Raw genomic sequence first — 25,483 nt, forward strand, 5'->3', positions numbered from 1 at the left:
ATTATCAGCAGCATCATACGCATCACCATCATCATCTTCATCATCTTCATCATCATCATTATCATCACCATTATCATCATCCTCGTCGTCATCACCAATCACGATCATTAATGTGGTGCATGCAGTCATGCGATGGAGCTAGCGGGGTCATCCACCACTCCCTCCCTCTCCTCCCCTTCTCTCTCTCTTTCATTGTATATCTCTCTCACCAGCATTATCAGCAGCATCATACGCATCACCATCATCATCTTCATCATCATCTTCATCACCATCACCGTTATCATCACCATCACGATCTTTAATGTGGTGCAGTCATGCGATGGAGCTAGCGGGGTCATCCCCCCCCCCCCCCCCATCTCTCACTCTCTCTCTCTCTCACTCTCTCTCTCTCTCTCTCTCTCTCTCTCTCTCTCTCTCTCATTGTATCTTTCATCATAGCTCCTTCTGTTATGGTCATGCACACCACAGCATCTTTTCTCTTAATTTCTATTTGTTATCGACTTTATATTTCCCAGGCTCCTTTTCAGAGGGCAGAGAATACAGACCTTTAATTGAATTTTTGATACCCCTTTTCTTGTTCGTTTCTTAATTATTCTCTTCTAATATATCTTTCATCATGTGGTAATTTTGATTTTCTGTCCTCTTGTGCAAACGAAACCCTTCATCGGCAAACATTAAATCGCTGATTGAGAAGTGAGACCATTGGCACGTGTATTACTACAAGAAGCTCCGACGCCGATGCCGAAGGCGTCGACGTCGGAGCTTCCTGGAGTTAGTTTGAGACAAGATTTATGTCTTTATTATTGACAGAGCTGTTTTATAAACGCTCTAAAGAAGTCTTTCATATCGTGCATTTTTAATTATTTACTCCATTTCCATCCCCTTTGGATCCATATTGATATAAACATGCATTAGCACAATCATGAAAATTATAGGTTTTTAGGTTTTAAGTCCGTTTTCAAGCAAATCAACGTCGATATAAAACAATTCAATATTTCTTTTGATATGATTTTACTGATGTATATATTTCCGATCCCATGATATGCCTCTGTAATGCTGCTACTTCTCAATCTGATTATCATCACGATAATTCTTAAATAGACCTGTTTTCACTCTACTCCTTGATCTGATTATGCAATGATACATCTTATATAATCACAGGCCTGTCCTCAGTCAGCTCCTATTGCTTTCTTTCCTCCGTTCACCGATGGAATTGCATGCATTTTCTTTATCATTCCAGTTTCCGCTTCTTTCTGGTTGCCATGGTACAAAAAAAAAAAAATCAGTAACAATCAATGAAGATGACAGCTCTTGACAAATATCTAACGACGCCTTCCTTCTCATACCTGACTTTCGGGGACAATAATGAACAAATTGCTTTGGAGGACCCGTGAGGAATTAAAATTGATTTGTCTTGTTTTGGGTTCGTCACAAGTCGCACGACTTTCTACTTCTTAGATAGGAAAGGCTGTTACTACTTTGCACTTTCAAGAAGTTACTAGATATTTAAAGCAATAGATTACAAAATTAAAACAAAAAAATAGAAGAAAACAAATAATAATTTAGTGTTGGGATAATTTAATGAATCGGAGGCTCATAATTCACGATAGTCGAGTTCGAGGAAACAGAACCATCCTATTTTCAAGAGATGAATTTCGTATGGCGTAGCAACGGGGAGGGGGGCACTCCGCCGTCAAAAAATAATCAAGGGGAAACGTAACTATATGTAAAAGGGGAAATGGAGGAGGCATGCATGGATGGAAGGAAGGGAAGAGGGAGGGTGACAGAGGAAGGGAAGGAGAGATGGAAAGGAGAGAGATGGAAGAGAGAGAGAGAGGGGTGGGGAGAGGGGAAGGGGGAGGAGGTAGTGGAGGAAGGTGGGGGTATTAACACGATGGGGGTGAAGTCAATAACATCACAAGGCCACCTCATGCAGAGCGCTCTTTGTCGCGTGGTGGTGAGAACATAAAGGAATATCTTCGGGGAGGGTCTCTCAAAAAGTTATGACAAAACGACTAGTTATCAATTATTCATCAGGATCGACAGGGAGGAGAAAACTGTTGAAGGAAGAATTATTTCTTTATTTTAGGTGTGGTTAATGGAGTAGAAAGTATTTAAGCGATTATAAGGGAGCCCGGTGTGCATTTAGCCATGCAGGAGGTGGACAACGTACATTGCCCTACTTTAAATGCCTGCGCTTTAGCTAGCCGAGACCAATATATCAAGAATCGCTTATTTTCGATAAAATCATAGCGAATATGGTTATCAACTAACCTCTGTTTTTCATTGTACCAATTCTATATGTATTACTATGGCTACTTACTCCTTTAAAAAAGGACTTTCATTTAGAAAAAACGCGCTATGGCAAATTATGTATTTCATAATTATAAAGAAAAAATCTCAAAATTACTTACACACCAAAAGAACACCCACCCAAATACCCAACTTTGAGTACGATTTATCTTATGTCTCTAACGTTACCGTATAGCTACTGTTTGTATCATCCTTTCCAAAAACCGTTCGACATTTTCTCCATCATAATATCATGGAGATATAAGATCGATCTTATATCTCCATGATAATATACGCTTTAAAAGGCCCATTACATTTGTTTTACTGTAACAAACCGCATTTTCAACAAGGAAACTTACATACAAAAGTAACAGTTCGTCTTTGTATCGTAAATTGAAGTTTTATTACATATTCTTATGGCAGATTTCATCCACATGACATCCATTACAATAGAGTTACTGTTACATACAGTTTAACAACCAAATTATTCATACTCTTGCCAAACTTTGATTTGATCTGAGCATGTGACATATTGAAGCTTACATCTAAAAGTATTCAACAAAGGTCCTGTAATTAAACCAGTCCATCTTTTATCCTTGAGTTGCGGAAAAACACAAAAAACATCAAATTTACAAACTAGGAAATTAACAATTTAGTTGTTTACTGTAGGTGCATTGCATAATGTACTGTTTCAAAGACCCATGGCATTCTATCCTTCGTATGAAATAATCATGGTATCACATTAAAAATTGCATAGCCTATAAGCTACGGACCAATAAGAAAGACTTAGTTGACATCACGAGATGGAATGGGAGAGGGCACTTTGGTCAACTTATAGCTTGAAAATACATCATTAATAATAGTACTGTACACATTTAAATACCCGATATAGAATTATTCTTCTTTCATAGTCGATCTATGATGAGTTTTTGTTGAGCTAAAAATTCAGTACATATTGTTTTTCTTCTGACTCTCTTCACGATTTAATTCAAGATTTACTTATTACATGAACCGATACATCCACATCTAACAACGTCATACCAACTATGCATAAAACAAAAGAATTCAAATGTATAAGATGAGTAAATAGCTCCCGAAAACATTTCATGTAACGTAGAATCAAATCAGTTAGGAATTCACTTCATTATTCAAGACTGCCACTGACAATGTTGACACGACATAATAATACTTCACGAAACTTGTCTACAATTATCACAAATACATACACCAAGACATAATGGAATCATCCCACAAGAAGTTATCACCTAATACACATAAACAAATGACATAGTAGTCATATAACTAACACACACAAACACAAATAGAAAATTGTATGGAGTACAAGTAAAAAAAAGAATACAATAAACACATAAAGCAACATCATACATTATATACACACCTGCCGAGTGTCTTTAAAATCATAACATACTTTTCACAAATTCAACAAAGCGAAAGATTGTAAACACATGATTTATTTTATACCATTAATTCAATTTTAGTTTAGTAATTTAAGTTATATTATATGATATTACAGTTTGATGCTATGTTTCCTGTTCACATAGTAATAAATATATTGTTTCATTGTAATTGCATTAAATTCGTATTGGTAGGTTAGTATACTCTATTTTTGAATCACTTTCAGTTTAGGGATGCAATTTAAGTTGTATCATATGATAGATGAGTTTGATCCTATGTTTCCTGTTCACATAGTTATACATATATTGTTTCATTGTAATTTCATTAAATTTGCCTTGGTACGTACTCTATTTTCCTGCATAGTCTATTAGCTACAGGCCAATAAGAAAGACTGAGTTGACATGACCTGCAGAAAAGTTCATTTTCAATGATATTAATACAGCTGACGACACTAGACTATTGTTTCCATGTCCATTTTAACACATTTTTTCATTCAATGCCGTTACCAAACTTTCTAATTTTGCACATCTCAGTTAATTTCATCTTTGAAAATTGTTTTTTTCTTCTTCTCACCTTGTCCAATCAATTTATTCATTTTGCAAACAATTTCGTCAGAATCAATTTCATCAGTTTCCAATCGATTCGTCAAAGCGTCATTCAAATTCGTAACTCCTTCGTTTTAAGGTCTTGTGTATGCACCAAATTTGAATGAAACTCTCTCGAAATTGATTACACATAGACGAATTTGAAAGAAAAATGACTAGATTAACTTATGACATTTGCACAACCCCAGATTTCTAGGGCGAAACTGAAATACACAAAGATGAATTTGAATGAGAAAAAAATATGTTAAAATGGACAGGAAATCATAAAATATCATATGTATGTAGCTGATAACGCTGTAGTAAGTACTGAAAGACAACATTTTCATAGAGGCCAATAGATGGATTTGAGTGAAAGACAAAAACTAAAAGATTATACCACACACATGATGATATTCCCTGAAAAAAAGATAAAAGAATAATGCTGATCCCAAACAATGCATATAGTGTACAGAATGACACCTGAGAGAAATGAGTACTACGTTAAAAGTGAAGTCTGATTAAGCAAGACTCCAGTCACTATACCACATACATAATCTTAGAAGTCTTGGAGAAAGCACCATGGATTAAATATCTGAAAAGAATATGAAATAAGACATATATATATATAAACATTACCTAGAATCTATTCCTGTGGTAGTGCGAGTACAAACATTTACCAAAAAATAGAGAACAAATATATGGAATTCATTCTCCTAGCCTAGAGATGAAAGCAGTGTATGAGCTTGTACAATATAGGGTATGTGGGAGGAGGGATAGTGGTGGTGGTGGTGGTGGTGGTGGTGGTGGTGGTGGTGGTGGGGGGGGGGGGGGGGGTCTCCATAGTACAAAGGTCTTTAAATACGTAATTACCCACTTTCATGCAAGCTTGCACTTTTCCAAATTAATCTAGTTCTGATCACATTCTGATATATTAAATGGGGGAATGGTTCTTGTAGGTGGAATATGACAGGACCTTCATATTATGTTCTAATTTACCTACAAACATTGACATAATGACATGATGCCACAAATAAACATTGTATCCCAATCACCCATCTGTGATATGAAGGGGGGGGGGGTGGTAGTCCAGACGCTTGAACATTTGACTTGGGATAAGAAGTGTAAGGTTTTTAAGTGCATAGAAATATGAAATAATCCTGTCAGATATTTGCTTAACACAAAAAAAATACTCTTCCTATATATTGCATACTGGTTTTGAAAGAAACTGGGCCAGTATTGTTTTTAGAATAGTGTGAGCATACAAAACCTATAGAATCACAAACTCAAGATCTGTATCTCCACGTCACCAATGACTGATCAGTTTATCCCCCTATTGTACTGCCTATTGTACTACCTACTGATGCATAACTATAAAACGTCTTGGTAATTAAAATAAAATTACACAGATGTACAGACAGCTTATGAAAACTAATGCCTCTCGCATCACCACCAGAACATATATGACAATTAAGTACAGTACATCAAAAGCAACTTTAACAGACTTCTTCTTATGACAGCATTGCCAGGCATCAATATGCTCTCACAATGTTTCCAAACATGGGGCTTGAGACAAATCCCTCTCCCACTAAAAATATAACAATGGGTATTTAATCCACTGTGTAATAGCCTCTTTCACTGTGTAATAGCCTGTTTCACATGCAAGCCTCAGAGCCATTGGTCAAGATAAGATTCCATTTGAAATCATATAAACACAGTTCTTCATATAATTTTTAAATAAAAGTTTTGACTTGTAACAACTTTAAATTCTATGACAGCTATAATTGCAGTTGTTGTAGCATAATTAAAATATACATGTACCAGTAAACAATTGTATTGCAACATAACTATTTTCACAAAATACATATTTCTTGTACTTATAAAAGTTATTAGTGCTATAGACATGAATTGCAGTTTTATTTCAGACCAAATTTTCAGCTTTGCTAAAAATAGGATAAACAAGGTGTATAACTGTACCTGTTGAAAAAATATAAACCCTCTTGAGAAATTATAAAACCTGAGAAAAAATATATTACTGTTGAACCTTCTTCTTGTATGCACTTATTAACTTTTGTCTTACAGTTTTTAATAACATAGCAATCTGAAATACTTGCATAGAACCATTATTCTTAACAATATGAATAATTACAATATAGCACCCTGTCTCTATACGCTACATAAATCCTTCAAATGTTATATTGACAAGGCTACTGCATTAATCGAAAGTTATCTACATGATGTTATGCTGGTCAGAAACAACTCCATTATTGGAATTCTAAATGTATACCAGTACTGCATTTAATTACTGATATTATTAACATCAACTGTAAACTCTTATTTTACTACTAACCGGACTTTCTTCTTCTTTCTTTCTTTTTATTTTATCACTATTGTCCTTTGTTTTCTCCTCCTTATTTTCTTCTTTCTAATCGTCTTTTTATTCCCTTTACAATATCAATTGAATTACTGAATGTATTCATTTCATTTTTGCCTATTTTACATTATACTATTCACATGTCTTTCATATGTTGCAGTTTTATTTGTAAACTCAAGATGTGTCAGTTTTTAGCTGTGAATTTGATTCTTCATCAATAAACCTCATCAAATCAAATCAAATCAAATCAAATTATCAAATGTTAATGCATATTTTGCACTTCTACAAGACATTTACTATAAAATTACACACAAGAAATAAAAAAAAATGAAAATATGGAGCTGATTTCTTTGTATCAGCTACGTTGTAGAAATAATAAGCTTATGGCAGTCATTGCCTGGACCATGATGAATCCCCTTGTCATATTGTGATGAGCTCCCTGTCCTGCAGAACTGAGAAAGAAAAGATATAACATATATTTACTAAACCCTCCAGGGCAATTCTCCAATCACTTGGTCTAAGATTCAATTCCTTTATGGGCATTGGATACTTTCTTCACCACCTAAACATCAAGACTGCCATCTAGTGTCAAAGCATTGAAAAGTAAAGTACAGTGAAACCTGTCTATAAAACCCACCTAAGGGAGACAAGAAAAGTGGTCTTATAGATAGGTGGTCTTTGTAGACAGGTGCCTATAGTACATGTTTCAATGAGAAACCATTTTCAAGGGAAACAAAAATGTGGTCTCTGTAGACAGGTGGTCCTTGTAGACAGGTGGTGACTAAAGCAGGTTTGACTGTACATATTATTTTGTTTATACTCTGATCGTGCATGATAGTAAGTTTTAATATGTTCTTTGTTTTTTGTTCTGTTCTTTTGTTCTTGTTTTCCTGTATGTGTGTTTTAGCGGTAGGCTTTTATATAAGGAACTTCCCTCCTTTCTGCCTATCCCAAATGCTCTTATAAATTGCCATTGTATTTGTTATCACTTTCTTGTGTTTTTTTTAATTTATAACTCCATTCTGTATTTGTATGTTTTTAATGTTTTTATGAAGAGTGTTGAATAAACTTTGAATTGAATTGAATTTGAATTGAACATGTAATTTAGAGGTTAACTTATTAACAATTATGATGATCAATGATTTCTGCAGATTTGTAAAAAATAATCATGAAATATCGTTTTGGGTAAATTATTAAAACTGTTGATTTTTTTGCTTTCTTTCTTCTCCATAATTGCAGACGCATACCAATTATGCAGTCTAACAAAATACATGCAATGTTATAGATGGAATGTATTTGCTCATAATGTTCATCAAAGTTACATATCAACCAGCAAAGCACCATGCCATTCTATTTTTGTATACAGGTATAAATTTATTCAATAATTTACTTTCATTAATATAATGAATTAACAGTGCTTGCATCTGCCCAGTATTTTTTGCATCGACCATGTTTAGAACATACTCAGGCACAGTTAACAGCAGGTGAACATTTAATGACAAATGTTAGAAACTAATTATGAAAATGATAAATGAATGGGAGCTATATGGCAATACGATACAAACAAAAAGTTAGTTTTTAGTTACATACGCTCGATACAAAATGGGTTACCGTCAGTTGATACAAGAGCAATTCCAAGCTATTTTGTCCTATACGTTACTAACCGAATCTATGATTTTAGTACAGTATATCTTAGGGCTGTACTAAGCTGACAGCTCTACAAGAGCTGGGAGCAGACTGCATATGTAATAGCATGATACATTTTATGTCAATTTGTGTCTGTAACTCTGCTAACAATTTGTAACGTATGGGACAGCAAACGACCATTACCACGGACCTGCCAATGAATTGAAACGCGATGCATGAATAATCATCGGCAGTGAGAAGGTGCGCCCCCCCCTGCCCCCGCCAACAAACACACATAAAAGGCATAAATGGAAGAGAAGAGAGAGATGGACAGAACGTCCACAAACACATGAAGCAAGTACGTACATGTAGGCAATAAATCACATTATAAGCACAAATGTAGAACACAGTATTAGTAGTAAGAATATGCACCACTCTGAATTTATCAAAAAATTACATTCATTGCTAACATCAAGACAAGTCAAATATATCACAAACAATGCAACATGAAAATAAGAGGAAAGAAGGAAAAGTGCTGCTTAAGACCCTCAAGTAAACATAAATTTCAGCTGAATAGATGCAGATAAAAAAGATTTTGAAGATGGTATGACACAAAATTAAAGAATCTAGTGTTTTTCAGCTCTAACTTCAGAAAGACGATGCAGTGCGCTGTGCATCAACCAGAAAAACTTATTCACAGTGCAAATTTGAAACAGCATCTACTGCAAGTAATATACAATATTCCAAATAAATGTGCAGATAATTTTTCACCATTTTTGCATTGACCAATTGTAATCAATATTTGGGTGTTATACCACCTAATTAATTGGTCTTCAGCTCAACTTGGAGTAGATCAAACAATCTCCTACAGTAAAGAAAAAACGAACAAAGTATGCAATTTCAATAACGAAAGCACAAAACAGGTAAAAGGAGTGATAATGCACAAGGATGACTAAGGTTCGTACACAAAAGCAAGCAAGCAGGCTCTCCCACTGCTATCTACTACACAGTTTACTTACTCTCCATCTTCCCAAAAAAATGATGTCTTTTATAACTCGTTTTTCCTTCGTAAGCATTAAACAAAAATAAGCGGAAAAAACATTTGTAAAAATACACTACAGCAAGAATGATGGAAAGTTAGATCAACAAGATGGCATCTATCTATCATTGCCTGTCTGCAAGAAGGGCACTACTGCCATGCATAGCTCTTACAGCCCTCTTGCAGGCTATTGATGATATAGCTTTGCTAAATTGCATTAAAATACTTAAAGGTAATACAAAGTTTTGGGAAATTTTGAAAATTGTGTGGATAGTGATTCTTTGCAATTTTGATACATTTGGATGCCCCTGTGGATGTATTACAAGTACTAGAAAATTTAGCCTCTAAAACACTTCTGCTTTTGAGAAAAATGGAATATAACAATTTACTGGTGCTCCCGGTAAATTTTGATAACTTCCAAATAGCGCCTATGGCCGTACAATGGTAGCTGCGACCATGAAAATCTCAGAATATGTAGTTGTGATATATAATTTCCAAACGGGAATAGCTAATCGGTCGATTTTAGTCAAGAAACATTGTTTTATAGCTTAACTAATATGTTGACCTTGAGAGGGAGCTATACAACACAAAGAGTTTATTATTTACAATTTCATAACTTAAGACTCGATTTCAACTGCGACAACGATCACTGAATATTGTAGGTTCGCATATGCTTCCAATATGTTCAATTGAACTAAATTCATGGCCCCATACCAAAACATTGTATTACCTTTAATCTTGACATGTCATGGCTACCTTCTTGAGCAAGGTGTCAATACAATTTCCATTAAATATTCTTAAGTTGTACGGACTTTCAAATGAAAAATCATTCAATTAAAATGAAAATAAGCTACACAACTTTGTGATATAATTATGAACTATCAACTGTAAGATCCAATTTGTTCATGATTATTTTAAGCTCATTGTAGAGAGAATGCCAGAAGAGATGGGGGAAGAAAGAAAAAGTGAGAGAAAGAGAGAAAGAGAGAAAGAGAGAAAAGAGAGAAAGAGAGAAAGAGAGAAAGAGAGAAAGAGAGAAAGAGAGAAAGAGAGAAAGAGAAAGAGATAGCAAAAGAAAGGGAGCAAAAGAGAAAGAGAGAGAAAGAGATAACAATAGAAAGGGAGCAAAGGAGAAAAGAGAGAGAAAGAGAGAGAGAGAGAGAGAGAGAGAGAGAGAAGGACAGACAGACAGACAGACAGAGAGTGAGTGAGAAATGTACAATAGCCAATATCACAAATTCACCATGCTTTTTATGGTTTTAATATTAATCCAACTTAAAACTTATCATTGCTTCCAATAGCTGGCCAGACAATTTATTGGGCCAAGTCTTCAATAAAATAGGGTTGCCAAGCAATGCCATAAAGTTAATGGCTCATTCAACTAACAACTCTTGATCCTCCATTATCTTTGTTCCATACACAATTCACTATATACATGATGTAAGAGTTCATACCTCAGTATTTCTGCTTTACGAAACTCATTCTCACTGATGGTGCATGGAGAAGAAATTTGGGACAAAGTGAAAGAGAATTATGAAATGAAACATTATCACAACTTTATAAAAATCTGAATTGCATCATGTAAGTCTTGCATCCAAATCATATGAAATGAGCAAAATATTGTGAGACGTACCTTTTAAAGGATACTGATGTTAATGATGTCTGCAGGTGTTTCAACTGATTCAGCTAAAAGTGGTTTGTGTATGGATTGTTTAATAATTTGATGAATATTATTTTAATCAAATAAAGACAAAAGATATTTTCTGATCTATGAAGCGTGATCCAACACATTTACTCTCGTTTGTAGCTGTAACATCATGGATATCTCCAATTCCGTTTAACCGCCAGTCAAAACCGGACGGTTTTTGGTTAAACGATTTTAAACAAAAAACAAAAAACAAATTTTTTTTTTTTTTTTTTTTTTTTTGTGGCCGACTCTGTCGGCAGCAAGCCAGGTCCATGTGAAAAAGCGGGCAGGACTTTCATTTAACCGCGAGGTGCAGTTGAAGGTGCCGATTTGTGCTTGTGAACTTGTCACAAATAATAGTAATCGTTTTTAGAAGAATGTGTAAGATCATTAATGTAAATTAAAAACAGTAGAGGACCTAGGATAGAACCTTGTGGTACGCCTTGTGTAAAAATTGGATGAATTATTATTATAAACTACATATTGAGATCAATTACAAAGATTATTTTCAAACCAAGATGACAGACAAATTGGAGTGTTGTTCTAGTTTCGGAGTGGTGAGTCAACACACAGATTACTGAGCTGGGAGACATTGCCAGGCATAGTTCCAGGTGGAGGGGCATAAATCGAAACTTAAAAAAAAAACAAAAAAAAAAACGGGAAAACGAAACCGTCCAATTGAAACCGGAATCCGCCATGGGCGGTCGGATACCGGACAGTCAAACGTTTGACTACAGCACTAATTGGTTTAGTAATCAAGGCTGCAAATGGGCTATATATTTTTAGGGTTTAAAGACCATGTTGAAGTGAAAAATGAAATAGATGAGTTATATGTCAACAGAAAGGTTAAGAGCTGTAGATTACAATAATATCAGTTATATGCTACTTTATTGTCTGTCAGAACAGTATCAGCTCTCTGAAAACCCGAAATCTATTAAGAGCTTTGAAAATCAGAAGTTGTCGACCTAAAAAATAGCCCGAGCTAGATACGGTTAAGGATTGAATTTAGGAGTTTGGTTAGTGTTAGAAATTGACCTCAGAGCAATTTTTTTAGAACATCTGTTGTAGAACCGTAGGAAATTATGTGCACTTGCAATGATTTTCTTTTTATAAATTCAGTAGAAGAAATACATAAATATATCATTCGCCGAGAATCATAATGGGGTTAACCTTTACACGTTAACATAAAGTAAATTTAGCACCTCTGGATCTCAACAGATTATACGTCAGTTAACCCTTAGACTTCTGAATTCATTCATTCCCATAGGCTTAATACAGTAGCCACCGGGTTCCAGGAGTCAACAGGTTAATAAGATGTGAAGTTACTTACTCGGTCAATGTTCTCAAGTGCAGCTCTATTGGGTAATGGTCACTCACAAGAGCAGCCTGAAAAAAAATACACAAATCATAACATTTGTCAGTTATTAGATTCTTTAGAATAAAATGGAGCTTGCCTTTTTGTTTCCAATCAGTTGTCCAAACTTGCAACGGGAGGAACAAGAGGATTGTGGAAAAATTCAGAGCGATTTATGCCGTGCATGATATGATCCCAACTGACAGTGTGTGATTAAATTGCAAACTTGGTGCAGCAGTTGATGTCCAGTGTTATAACTCTGGTAGAGTATATGACTTCATGTCCATGGTACTTTGTCCCATATGCTAGATCCTAAGATTTAAGTGTTGGATCTACCCGATGATGATCGCCCTATTGAGTTTGGATAAAACCAAACCTCAAGTAAAATGATCCTCATGATTCAAATTTATGTTCACAATTCCATACTACTTGTTAACAAATGGGACTCAAAATGGTGAATTGCTCTTTGGTCTACAACCAGTTGTATACTACCCAATTAGGCTATTCCCATATGGTCTACATTTAAGGTCTAATAATCATTGGAGGATGATTATTATTTATGATCAAATTATTTTTAGACCATACAGATAGTTAGAATACATTACCATTAGACCAACTGAGAATTAGACTAAATGAGTAATAGACCAAATGAGAAGTAGACTAATTGGAGATTAGTTCAAATGGAAATTAGACCAAATGACTATAAGCCTAAATGGTCAATAGCCCGAATGATTATTAGACCATGTGGATGGTAGACAGACTGGGTGTAGACCATATGGGAATAGACCAATTGGGCAGTAAACAAACCGGTTGTACGCAAAATGTCCCAAAACTTCAAACTTGCCCATGACCTCATGAGACCTTAGTTAGAATGAGGGGATTTACCTCTGTCTCGCTGAGATTATACTCCAGATCGAAACGGAACACTGTAGCTGAGTAGGGTACGATTCCTTCCTTTATCTCATTGCCTGCAATCACAAACCTGAAAAATACCATGGAAACAAACAAAGGCAGATGCCATGAATGACAGAATTTAAATCACATACGGTGTATCAAATATTCTTTGAGAGGTCATATATAATGCCCCACATGTTTATTCAAGAAGGAGACATCTTCTGAAGTATACAAATGTCTAGCAGTTTCTAAGAAAAGTAATATAACAATTGTTGGTAATTATCTCTTCAGATATTTTACCATGTAAAATACACTATAGATATTCATTCTGGAACTGCTCAGAAAAAATATCCCTGAATAGAGAAAAGGATGTTTTGTTCTTCGAAAATTGTCAAATAGTGCTATGAAATTTCCTTTTATTTTGTTGCTCTTGAAAATATACTGATATGCTATACATCTTTTTTATGACTGTAAAAGAAAATAAAATAAAAATGAACTACCTGGGAAGCAGGGGGGAAATAGATTTGAAGCTGCAACTAACAAAAAACTCACCTGTCATAAGCACAATCAGTTCCCTTGACAGTAGTATCAACATCATTGTTAATGAGCCAGCAGAAACGAGAATCAGACTTCAGACGAATATCAGACCATCTTCTCTTAGAAACATATGTGCAGTCAGCATTAAAGTCTCCTGTGAAGATGATGTTCTATGATTGAAACAAAAAGAATAAATTTGGTTGGCATTTAATTATCATATAAAATGATAAACTTGAAATACAGTGCTTATCATATAGGTAGATATATTAGCATTTAGATAACCTCCTTGAGAATATGGTTGAATGAAATATTGGTTTCATATAATAGCATATACAGTGTGAATCGTAGTAGAGTGGTAACAATGGTTATAAATGTAAAAATAATATGAAACATATAAATGCATCTACTGACTGTGAAGTCTATTAGCACAAAAAACACCTCTAACTTTATTGTTTGAATATAAATTATTTAAAACAAGACCGACACCTTCCCGAGAATAATTATGAAAATCATAAAAATGTTTGCTGGCTTTGAGAGAAGGAAATAGTTTACAGATTCTCACAAACACACCTGCACATGTAACTTGAGTTTGAATTCAAACTCAACTTACTCAAGTGAAGGAAAATCTCTTTTTTTCATTATTCTATATGTATTTTCTTAAATTGAAGGGCAGTTTGTTGACAATTAAATATGATAATGATGAAAAAGTTACATGAATTGAATAAAGCATGTAAGAAAGGTTATAATCTTCTTAAAAGAAAACAGCTTACCTCCACATCAAACTTCTGTTGGATGGCATTGTACACATCTACCAGGTTGTCTATCTCTGCCACTGCTTCATCAGGCTGTGTGTGGATACCACCAATTATAAACTCTTTCACATCTAAGCATGTTTATACGGGAGAGATAAACAAAAAAAAATGATAAGGTAATAGCAGAGGCAAAGGCAATTTAAAGTATACCGGGGTGATTAAAAGTGATTTAAAAGTAGACATTCATTGAAAATTAAAAGCATGGCGAATAATTTATCACTAAAACCAGGAAGCTTGCATAATTACGATTGTTGTGTCAACTGCTTAACATAAATTAAAAGCAATTCTCAGGATCTGGGATACAAGCACTTTGCCATTACTGGCAAATTGCCAGTAAATTTAACAATATTTTTATTACGTCACATCAGCGACCAATCCTGCATAAGCAGGCGACGTCCTACAATGACCATAATTTCAGTGCAATTATTTCTCAATGATGAGATTTTGATTGATTTTAAACATGAACATATTTTTCTCAACCAATTTAATAGGGAGGCGATGCTGATAATCATAATCCTTTGCTTAGAAACATTCAGGGCAAGAATAAATGTTTGATTAAAACCCACTGATATATTATTTGAGCTGAAGACAAAATGAGAGATGAATGAGAGATGCCTCCCTCCCCCCCCCCCCCCTTCAACAAAAATAGTGGAAGGATGAACCATTGAATACAAATGCTGCATTCAATCAAATCACATAACATTTCAAAAAGCCAAGCACAATTTTCTGTGTTCATATTTTCAAATATCTAGAATTCATTTTCAAAATTGTGAAATCATGATGTGATGTTTTGCGGATACAAGAATAACAAATCTTAACTTAATTTTTTTTTTCTCCATGTCTTAATTAAGCCATACATATAAAAAGTGGGTTAGAGTGAGACAGAGAGAGAGTGAGAAACAACCAGGGGGTGGAATATGGTGGGGGGGGGGGGGGGATTGTATCCACCCAGGGCCCATTTCTTCACCCATAAATATTCAGTCCATGTTTATGCACTACGTGTAAATCAAATGAAATGATACGCAGCCAAACTTACATGTTGTTGGGGATTTAAAATGAGCGATGAAGGGCTCCCTCTGGAAGTAATCTCCTTGTGTTTCTTCAAACACATAGCTTGTAATGAGCTCCAGCTTGCTGGGTCTGTTTATCACATAGATAGAATATGAAATTATTCAGAGGATTCAGTGACAATTAAAGATAAAGTTGAGTTCTGGTCATGCGATTGCATTGTGAAAGAAAAGGTGTGGAATGGATCAGAAAAAGTTGATCATGTAGCATGTAAGTATTGGTGTGTACTGCAAGACTCTGGTGTCATCAAAATCATAATAAAATTGGCCCAGTCTAATTGGTACAGTAACAAGCACTGTACACAGAAAGATGTATATGGGACTACACATATTGTGTCAGGGCTACTTACCTTGATTTCCTATCTTTCTATGCTCATTACTCAGCCAGTATACATTTCCTACCAAAATTGACATTCATTTGTAATCTTGAACATTCAGTGTAAGTTTCGTTTGATATACTGTGAGAATTCGTTTTATCTTTTTACCAGAACTCAAGTTTATCTTTAAAGCCTGATTTAAAAATAAAGGGGATTTGTCTCCAAATGATCAATGGTACACAGTACAGAATACGCCAGATAGATATTCCCTACTACTGCAAAGACTCTCAATAATGACAAGGTCTCTGATGTAGTATAGGTCCGTTTTGTACGTATACCTACAAAATTAATAACATGAATGTAATAATTAACATTCAATTTATGTTGCTATTCTTTATACCAGAGATGAAAGGAGAAATTCATGATACTGAAAGGTACTTTGTAAGGGTTTTAATTTTTCATTGTTCAACCCTTGATGTCCAAAAATTGAAAGAAAAAAAAAATACCTTCAACATCATGCTTTAGTAAACGTGACTAGCATACATGCAACTTTTTGTTGTTTTTATTCCTTAAACTTGATATCTTAATTTGCAAACCCACTGATGGGTTTGTATGGTTTATTGCCCATTTGGTCTATTGCTTATTTAGTCTAATTTATAGCCGGTCTAATTCCCAGTTTGTTGAATGCCCATTTTGTCTACTGTCTATAATTATGGTATAATACTAATTTAATCCTCCATGATAATAATCATCAAATGATTATTTCAAATGATTATTAGACCTCATGGATGGTAGACCAATATTAGCATTAAACAAACTGGGAATTAGACGAGCAATAGAATAAATGGGTTTAGACCATATGGAAATTGGACAAAATGACTATTAGCCTAATTGGTCATTAGACCAAATGATAAGTAGACGAAATGGATGTAGACCAAACGGCAATTCACTGTTTGTATTATCACAGAAATGTACTATTGGGTGGTATGAATGAATCAGATCATACCTGTAAAAGTAGGCATACTGCTCCTTACTTGATGTTCTGCCAAGACGCTCACTAATCACGTACTGAAATGGATCTGGATTTTTCCTGCATTAATCATCAAGATAAAACAGATAAAAGTCAGCATCATGTGGTAGCAGGATGACATTTAAAAAAATAATTACCCAATCATTAAATCACCAAAAAACATTCTTTTTACTAAATGTTCCAGGTTTCTTGTCGCTATTCTACATTCAATTATGAGCTTCTAATATTACTTCTGTAAATAGATATTGTATCAAAGTACACTTGATACAATGAAAAGTGATTGATGAAAAGACCATTATTGCCACACCCATACACACTTTCTTCAAGGGTATATTCACAGAACCAAGGTTGGGCTTGGGTTCCCTGCCCAAGGTATTTTATGTTATTTTTTTTATTTTCTTCATTCTCCTGATAAATAAGCCATTAAACCATAGAATGCCATGTGCAGTTGTAGGGGGATGATACATACTGTCTGTGCACAAATTCTTTAGGCGATCGGTCCCTTTGATTAGCAAATCTATATATATCTAGTAGAAAACTCGGTGGGATATTAAGGAATTGCCCATCATTATCAGGGCATATTTGAATCATATTCTTAAATAATTTGAATGTGTAATGTGCAACAGTTTACAAATATTTTTTTATTTATAAAATAGCCAAAAATTTAGATCGCTCAACAACAAGTCAACTATGGTAGAATTAACAAAAAATGGAAATGGAAAACAACAAAAAACATTTAAATGGAGTATTGCTGTTACGTACCTGTTCACCAAATCTTGGAGCTCCTTTACGGCAGGTTCATTTTCCCTGGAGTCACGAATCTCCTGGATCAAGACTAAGTCATAGCGATTCATAATCTATGGAGAAGGAGAAAGAAAGACAGTGCAAGACTGAACATAAGACTTCTAAATTAAATTTCTATCCATCTTGTTATTCTTGTACGATCTTCATTCTGTAATTTCCACCTGTAATTTGTTCTCTATTTTCACCTTGTAATCTGTTTTCTTGGATCATCTATCAGACCATAAACAGTCCATAATTACCCCCAAGACATTCATCTATTATGAAATCACACAGAGTATCAAAAGGTGGTCTGATGAGGCTTATACCCTACAACTGGCCTCAATCTTGCACTGGACTTAATGGGGTAAAGGGTAGACGGGACTGTTATGGAGACAACTTTGGGGGTGATTCAGTTCTAAGCCACCGACTAATGTCAGCGACTACTTACCTTGTTCTTGCAGGTGATGCATTAAAAGGAGAGGAGGGGAGGGGGCCAGTCCTATCACTGTTTTGTTATGGATAGTCATTATCTTAGCTCAGACACTGGTATTATTCAAACTTACCTTAGCTAGGATGTCCATGACATCGTCCTTACCGGACTTGGTTTCTCCAAAGATTTGGATATTGAAGGCTGCAATGCTCAGTGAGGGTATGCTGTGCTTAAACTTAGGGGGTAACATGGTGAACTCTATTGGGTAGTGATCACTAACGTCCAAAGCCTGTATAGATAGATACAGCATTATCATAGAGATCCATTGTATGTATACACTTGAATATGTATGACATTGATGACCTTGTTGGCAGAAAACAATGAGCATTTCATGATCTTCAAGTAAATGATTCACATGATTTCTGAGAGAGGCTATACTATGAAATAACACACAGAAGACTATTTCCATTTGGGAAAGTTTACAAAAATAGTACCTGCAAGCTTGTGGAGGCATTTCTTGTCCCATAATGTTACAACAGTTATAAATGAAAGTATTAAAATAGGGCTTTCCAAAAATGTTAGCAATACACGCAGGAAATGTCTAGTTTACTGACTGAATTAGATAAGACCTATTTTAAGGGTGGAGTTTAAGAACCATATATATATATATATATATATATATATATATATATATATATAAGACCAAAGTAGTATACCTCCTCTTGTGTCAGATCATATTCCGTATCAAATTTGAAGACTGCAGCAGAACATGGGAGAACAGATGATTCCATACCAGCACCAGCTATCACAAACCTGAAAATAGACATCATCATGGATGCATGGTACCTTTAAAGTGACTCGGTAACATTGCCTCAGATTCCGAAACAAAATCCTGGATTTAGCTGATGCTGCAATTATAATTATAAACCTTTCGGTCAGTCAGGAATCCCACGACTATCACAAGCCGATTGCCTGTCTGATTATCAAGATATTTATGATTGAAATCGAAATTAAAAAAACATTTTCCTAACGGTTTTTATTACACTACAGTCTATTGGGGGAAATGAGTATGGTAAAACCGGTCCTTCAGAGATTTTTTTTTTCCTGAGGTACTTCATGATCATTTTGAAGCGCAATTTTTTTAGGGCTTCAATATTACACCATATCACAGCCACTGATAACATGTAAGGCCATGCATCTCAGATTTAACATTGTTAAATGATGCCTTTAAAGGCTACAAAGTAATTCATTTATTTGAGGGATGATTAAGTCTGCCATTTTGAAAAAAAGAGATGTGCTTTTTGATAAAATGAAAATTTATGTTCTTACATTAGTGTGTCTTCTTTAATATTTCATCAACCAAAACAAGAATGATAAACTGTGGAGCTTAATTATATTGCTATAATGCTAATTCATTTCACCTGGTGATATTGTTAAGAGTTTCTGGTGAGGGGGGGGGGGGGGGGGTCTTTTATGAATTACTGATGCATTGATGCAAGCAAGTCTATTATACTGTACTCAATTATGCATGAATTATAGCAGTAAACTGAACTTCTGTGTGTCAGGAAATGTTAATCACTTTGCAACTTTTGCCTCAGATCATATAATTTGATAGGAACCAATAGAGCATTAAAAGCCTTTTGAACTCTCACCAAATAATACGTTTTTCTATACAACCAAGGACGGTCATTGTACTACAAATGCGACAAAAATTATTCAAACCCCACTGAACTGCGACCCTGGGCTTGTTCATTGTGTTTGGTATAATAGCAGAATGTCATGGTGGGTTAATTCACCTGGCCCAGTTGGTATGACCTCTGAATCTGATCTTTATTCTAGAATTCTAGCAAAATTAATTTAAGCAAAACAAATTTGGTATAATAGCAGAATTTCATGGTGGCCTGGCCCAGTTGGTATGACCTCTGAATCTGATCTTTATTCTGGAATTCTAGCAAAATTAATTTAAGCAAAACAAATTTGGTATAATAGCAGAATTTCATGGTGGGTTAATTCACCTGGCCCACTTGGTATGACCTCTGAATCTGATCTTTATTCTAAAATTCTAGCAAAATTAATTTAAGCTGTGTTTGTCTTATCAACTCTAGCATGATATACACACGAGATGGGAGCAATGGCACATCATATCTCTAGTATAAAAAGGATCACTGCCAAAATAGTTGAGTTTTACCTGTCATAGGAGCAATCTGTGTTTGAAACGGTAGTGTCCACATCATCTTCTATAAGCCATTTATAACGAGGGTCGGTACGAAGGGGCACCTGCTCCCATCGATAGTTGGGTACGTAACTACAGTCAGCGTTGAAGTCTCCGGCAAAGACTACATCCTATACGGGGAAACCAGGGTCATAAAGTCTTGGTGACCTACATGTAGCTGACACTTGCAAGGGGTTATTTTATTGGGTCAAGCTCGCGCTATCCATAAGGACCACTATTCATTAGGACCGCTATCAATAATGCGTAACAAAATGAATAGCGGTCTTTTATAAATAGCGGTCCTTATAAATAGCGAGCAGACCCTATTTTATCAAAGATATAGGTTTAAGGTTGCAATTTTCATTTAGATTAGGTTTACGTTTAGGATAAGGGTTCAGTATAGTTAGTTGAAGTCAGTAATGCAGAGTAGGAAATCAAGTATGGAGCAAGCATCACAGAAACAAAGTCTATCCAGGTTCTGAGTATATAGGGTTAAGTTTGGATGATCTAACATCAAGAATTACGTCCTGTAGAAATCTATTCCTACATCCACTCTGACCACCTTTTTTGCCTATATAAGCATCAACACCACCATTACTAAATATCCACTGATATATATAATGTTAAAATCTTCCCATGAGTATAAAGTTAAAATAACACCACAATGCACAAATATACAAATCTATAGACATAATATGTTTTACTAAAACTTACAAGCACTTGTCTTTATCAATCCTCTTTAAATGCATTCCACATGAAATGGAAACTAAAAATCCAATAAAACTTTAACATTGTTCTCCACAAGTTCAGGCAATATCTCAAGTGGGACAGTGCAAATTCATGTAGCTCTAACAAAAAAAAACACCTTTCATAAAGTGCTGAAACCAAAACAAATATTTGTCTTTTGTGTCAGAATACGGAACACTGCACATCTTTTGAATGTTAACATAGTACATACCTCCACTCCCAGCTCTTTGTCAACCTCAACCAAAAGACTTATTTCTTCCCAAGCGTCTGCGGGTTTAGTGTGGATCCCAACAATGGCAAATGGAGATACAGCTGATAGCAATGAACAATAGTACAATAGCACATTAATAGCACATTATCCCTTTATCATTTTTGGGGTATAATTGGTTTTTCCTGGTTTATGTTACTAGAGAATGCGACAAAAGACTGCAAGAATATTTACACTAAAATTACTTAAAATTCCACTAGTCCAACTTTTATTCTTAAGAAAAACACAAAAGACTTAAAACTTATATATTTTGTTAATTTATTTAATTATTTATTCATTTATTTATTACTTATTTATTTATAACTCTACCATTGTAAGTTTCTCAATTTACATAATACATGTATCTATAACATTCAACTGAATCACTTTCTTCACTTTTCACAATTCATATACATACCAGTATAACTAGACTCAAAAACAGCGATATAAGGCTCTCTCTCAAATCTGTCCCCTGGGTCTTTGTATACGTAATCCTTCACCAAGCGTGCCTTGCTACTCCTGAAATTTATGAGAAATTTGTACATGAACACCAGAAAATACACTCATGAGCAAGGAAATAGTTAAAGCACTTGGACTAATTTATTTTTATATTTTATCTATTTTTATTATGGGGGCGTTTTTCATGGTATTACTAAATTAATTGAGTGATGTAGAGTACAATCATGAACCAATTACTTTTTTAGCACAGCAGATGAAACTATAAGTACTAATCGTTACAGTCTTTACATTGATAAAGAACTGGAGAAAATGGACTGAAGTATTAATTACACTCAAGAGCAAGGAAATAGTTAAAGCACTTGGACTAATTTATTTTTATTATGGGGGCGTTTTTCATGGTATTACTAAATTAATTGAGTGATGTAGAGTACAATCATGAACCAATTACTTTTTTAGCACAGCAGATGAAACTATAAGTACTAATCGTTACAGTCTTTACATTGATAAAGAACTGGAGAAAATGGACTGAAGTATTAATTACACTCATGAGCAAGGAAATAGTTAAAGCACTCGGACTAATTGATTTTTATATTTTATCTATTTTTATTATGGGGGCGTTTTTCATGGTATTACTAAATTAATTGAGTGATGTAGAGTACAATCATGAACCAATTACTTTTTTAGCACAGCAGATGAAACTAAGTACTAATCGTTACAGTCTTTACATTGATAAAGAACTGGAGAAAATGGACTGAAGTATTAATTACACTCATGAACAAGGAAATAGTTAAAGCACTCGGACTAATTTATTTTTATATTTTATCTATTTTTATTATGGGGGCGTTTTTCATGGTATTACTAAATTAATTGAGTGATGTAGAGTACACTCATGAACCAATTACTTTTTTAGCACAGCAGATGAAACTAAGTAATAATCATTACAGTCTTTACATTGATAAAGAACTGGAGAAAATGGACTGAAGTATTAATTATTAAAAATAATAATCGATTTTAAACACAGGTATGTCACAACACAACTTTATATTGACTCAAATTGACATCATATTCAGAAGAATTTGGCTCTAAAAGAATTCGGTTGAAGATTGCTTTTATCAAACATATTACCACCTTAAATTAAAAGGAAATAAATAAATAACTTAATAAGTTTTTCCACTCTCTACTAACTTTTACTGATTGAAATCGTAACCAAGGATAAGATTACAAAATCACACCATTGTAAATAAATGTGAAAGCATATCAAACTTTATGCTAAAATCATCAAAAAATTGATGTTTCATCATTATGATCATTAGGAAGCAACACACCATACTAACAACAAATATATCCACACAAAGACTGGACTTGTTCTCTGATATTTGATTCTCCTCACCTGTAAAAATATGCATACTGCTCCTTGCTAAACGATCTTCCCAAACGCTCACTAATAACCATGGCATACGGATCACTACTGGCCACGCTGTATGTGCAAGGTGATTAAAATGAAGAAAATTAGTTTCATTCTACTTAATTGTACAGTGAAAGTATTTTGTCCTTGAGTTCATATTAATACCTATACATATCATTTAAGCTTATATAGAAAGTTCATACAGCCACTTTAAAGTACAGGCTTGATTTATCATGAGAGCTATTCGTTTTGTGGCTCGAAAACCTGAAATAAAAACATGTTTTATAGTTATTGTTGATAAATCATAAATTTGTCATTTAAACTTTCAAAGGAAAATCTTGATCTACATTTCTTTTTAAGGCATGGACATTGTCATTGATTATTTTCACATAAATTATAATCTAAAATATCTTGAATGATTCCTTTTGTGCAAAATACTAACATTTACACAACTACACCTAAAATCCCCATGCATATACCACAATGAAACAAGATTTTTAAAATAGATATCTTTCAGAGATACTCTTAAAGACATCACTATTCATTGTATTTTGCAAGCTATATATTGAGAGTGACACTGTACACACCTGTTAACCAAGTTCAGAAGAACATCAATTGCTGTACCCTCGCTATCCCTGATTTCTTGAAGTAAGATGATGTCATAGCGCAGAATGATCTGGATAAAATTGTAAGAAAAATCTAGGAAATTCCTTATACTTGTTGAATACGTCTCTATGGATTAAAGGGTAGAAAGCAGGTACGCCCTTGCAAAACACAGTGGCCCGTATTCTGAAGTAAGGTTTAACTTATAAAACCTGACTTCAGAATACGGGCCAGTATATATTGTTTACTTGCCCTCACGATGGTAGCCACAACAGTTGTGTCAGTCATCTTTTTCTGTCCAAAGATCCTCAGATTGAAGGCTCCCACTCTGAAATCTTGTGATGTCTCTTGGAGAGCTCCCACCCTGAAATCCTGTGGTATCTTTTGGATATCAGCATCACTTCCAACACCCAATAAGAGTACCATCAACAGAACTCCACTTAGCTTCATCTTGAGGTTCTTTGTGGTTTTATAGTACCTGGAATATAGCTAAAAAAAGCAAATATTGCAAGTATCAATAAACATTAATCTTAATTTAAAAAATATCCTTGATGCAAATTCACTTATTCTTCATTTATATAGGTAACCATTAGACGATCCATAACCTTGGATTGTTAATCCCTTTCGGCAGCTCTTAATTCTGTGATGAACAAAAAGATGACATAAAGCACTGTAAAATTAATGCAGTTTTAAATAGATAAATTGAAGCTTATCGATCATCTAGCTCCACATAGAGATGTTAATGTAATATGAACAAAAGACCACAAAAAAAATCAAACAATTTGTTTTAATTATTTCTAATATTTTACCTAGATCGATCTAATTTGATTTTCATAATTTGATAATTTAGATCTAGATCTAGACAGACTACTATAGATCTAAATTAAAGTGTCTTTATAATAGATCCTGTCTGACATTGTAATAAATTGCAGTGTGTTGCCAAAAATCATTCCAAGGTTATATGAATTAGTCTGTTTATATTTCGATATGCAAACTTTCGTGCATTAAATCAAGAGGATATACTCTAACTATAGATCTAAAACTGAAACTAAAAGAAAAAGTAGAGGCCCCTAGACTATAAAACAAATTTCAAATTACTGTACCAGTTAGAGCTCCGGTACTTGATTCCTGGGCATAAAACTTGGCGTGTCAAGCATTTATCTGTGTACCTACATGTATATACTGATCCAATAATACAGCCACCGACCACTCACCTTCGAGCCGTATAAAGGCGGAGCCAGATCTTTGTCTCAGCAGAACAACCGTCGATATCAGGCACCAGCCAGAGAATAACAAAATACAAAGGCGAACACATGTACTATATCACTTACGGAACCTTCACTTTGGTATTGAACGTACGGAGCGGTACTCACGAGTTCATGCACTAAGGAGTATTAGGAACAACAACACAATTGAGCTCAAGTGGCTCTTTTGTCCGAAGAAAAACTTCTTTTTTACTTCCGCAAGTTAATGAGTGAAATGGTAATGCACATGTAGACCTACTTACGTATTAATACCCCCCCCCCCCCCCGCATGATGAAAAAGGGACATTCCGTCCTCCTTCGTCTCAT

At 34.6% G+C, this 25,483-nt stretch overlaps 1 protein-coding gene across 10 annotated transcripts; it reads right to left on the reverse strand.

The window, feature by feature from the left end:
• Positions 1-2,670: 2,670 nt before the first annotated feature.
• LOC100891970 lies at positions 2,671-25,182 on the reverse strand. Of its 10 annotated transcripts, none has more exons than XR_004066816.1 (19): positions 25,127-25,182; positions 24,165-24,401; positions 23,897-23,985; positions 23,295-23,381; positions 21,864-21,964; positions 21,410-21,510; positions 20,428-20,582; positions 18,956-19,052; positions 18,373-18,528; positions 17,789-17,883; positions 17,003-17,086; positions 15,649-15,752; positions 14,571-14,683; positions 13,816-13,970; positions 13,255-13,351; positions 12,346-12,401; positions 10,783-10,815; positions 9,061-9,154; positions 7,004-7,115 (listed from the first exon to the last, which is right to left on the reverse strand). XR_004066816.1 is itself a non-coding variant. In XM_031000523.1 (19 exons), the coding sequence occupies exons 2-18, from the start codon at positions 24,360-24,362 to the stop codon at positions 9,112-9,114; spliced, it is 1,764 nt and encodes a 587-aa protein (XP_030856383.1). In that variant the 5' UTR covers positions 24,363-24,401; positions 25,127-25,182; the 3' UTR covers positions 7,004-7,115; positions 9,108-9,111. The 10 variants fall into 10 exon arrangements, 9 of the variants coding, with proteins under 9 accessions (XP_030856380.1, XP_030856381.1, XP_030856382.1 ...); XM_031000523.1 differs by having other exon boundaries at positions 9,108-9,154; XM_031000525.1 differs by lacking the exon at positions 9,061-9,154 and adding an exon at positions 9,309-9,353.
• Positions 25,183-25,483: the final 301 nt, after the last annotated feature.

This window comes from Strongylocentrotus purpuratus, unplaced genomic scaffold (genome assembly GCF_000002235.5).
Source record: "Strongylocentrotus purpuratus isolate Spur 01 unplaced genomic scaffold, Spur_5.0 spur5_scaffold_6, whole genome shotgun sequence".
Lineage (NCBI taxonomy): Eukaryota > Metazoa > Echinodermata > Echinoidea > Camarodonta > Strongylocentrotidae > Strongylocentrotus > Strongylocentrotus purpuratus.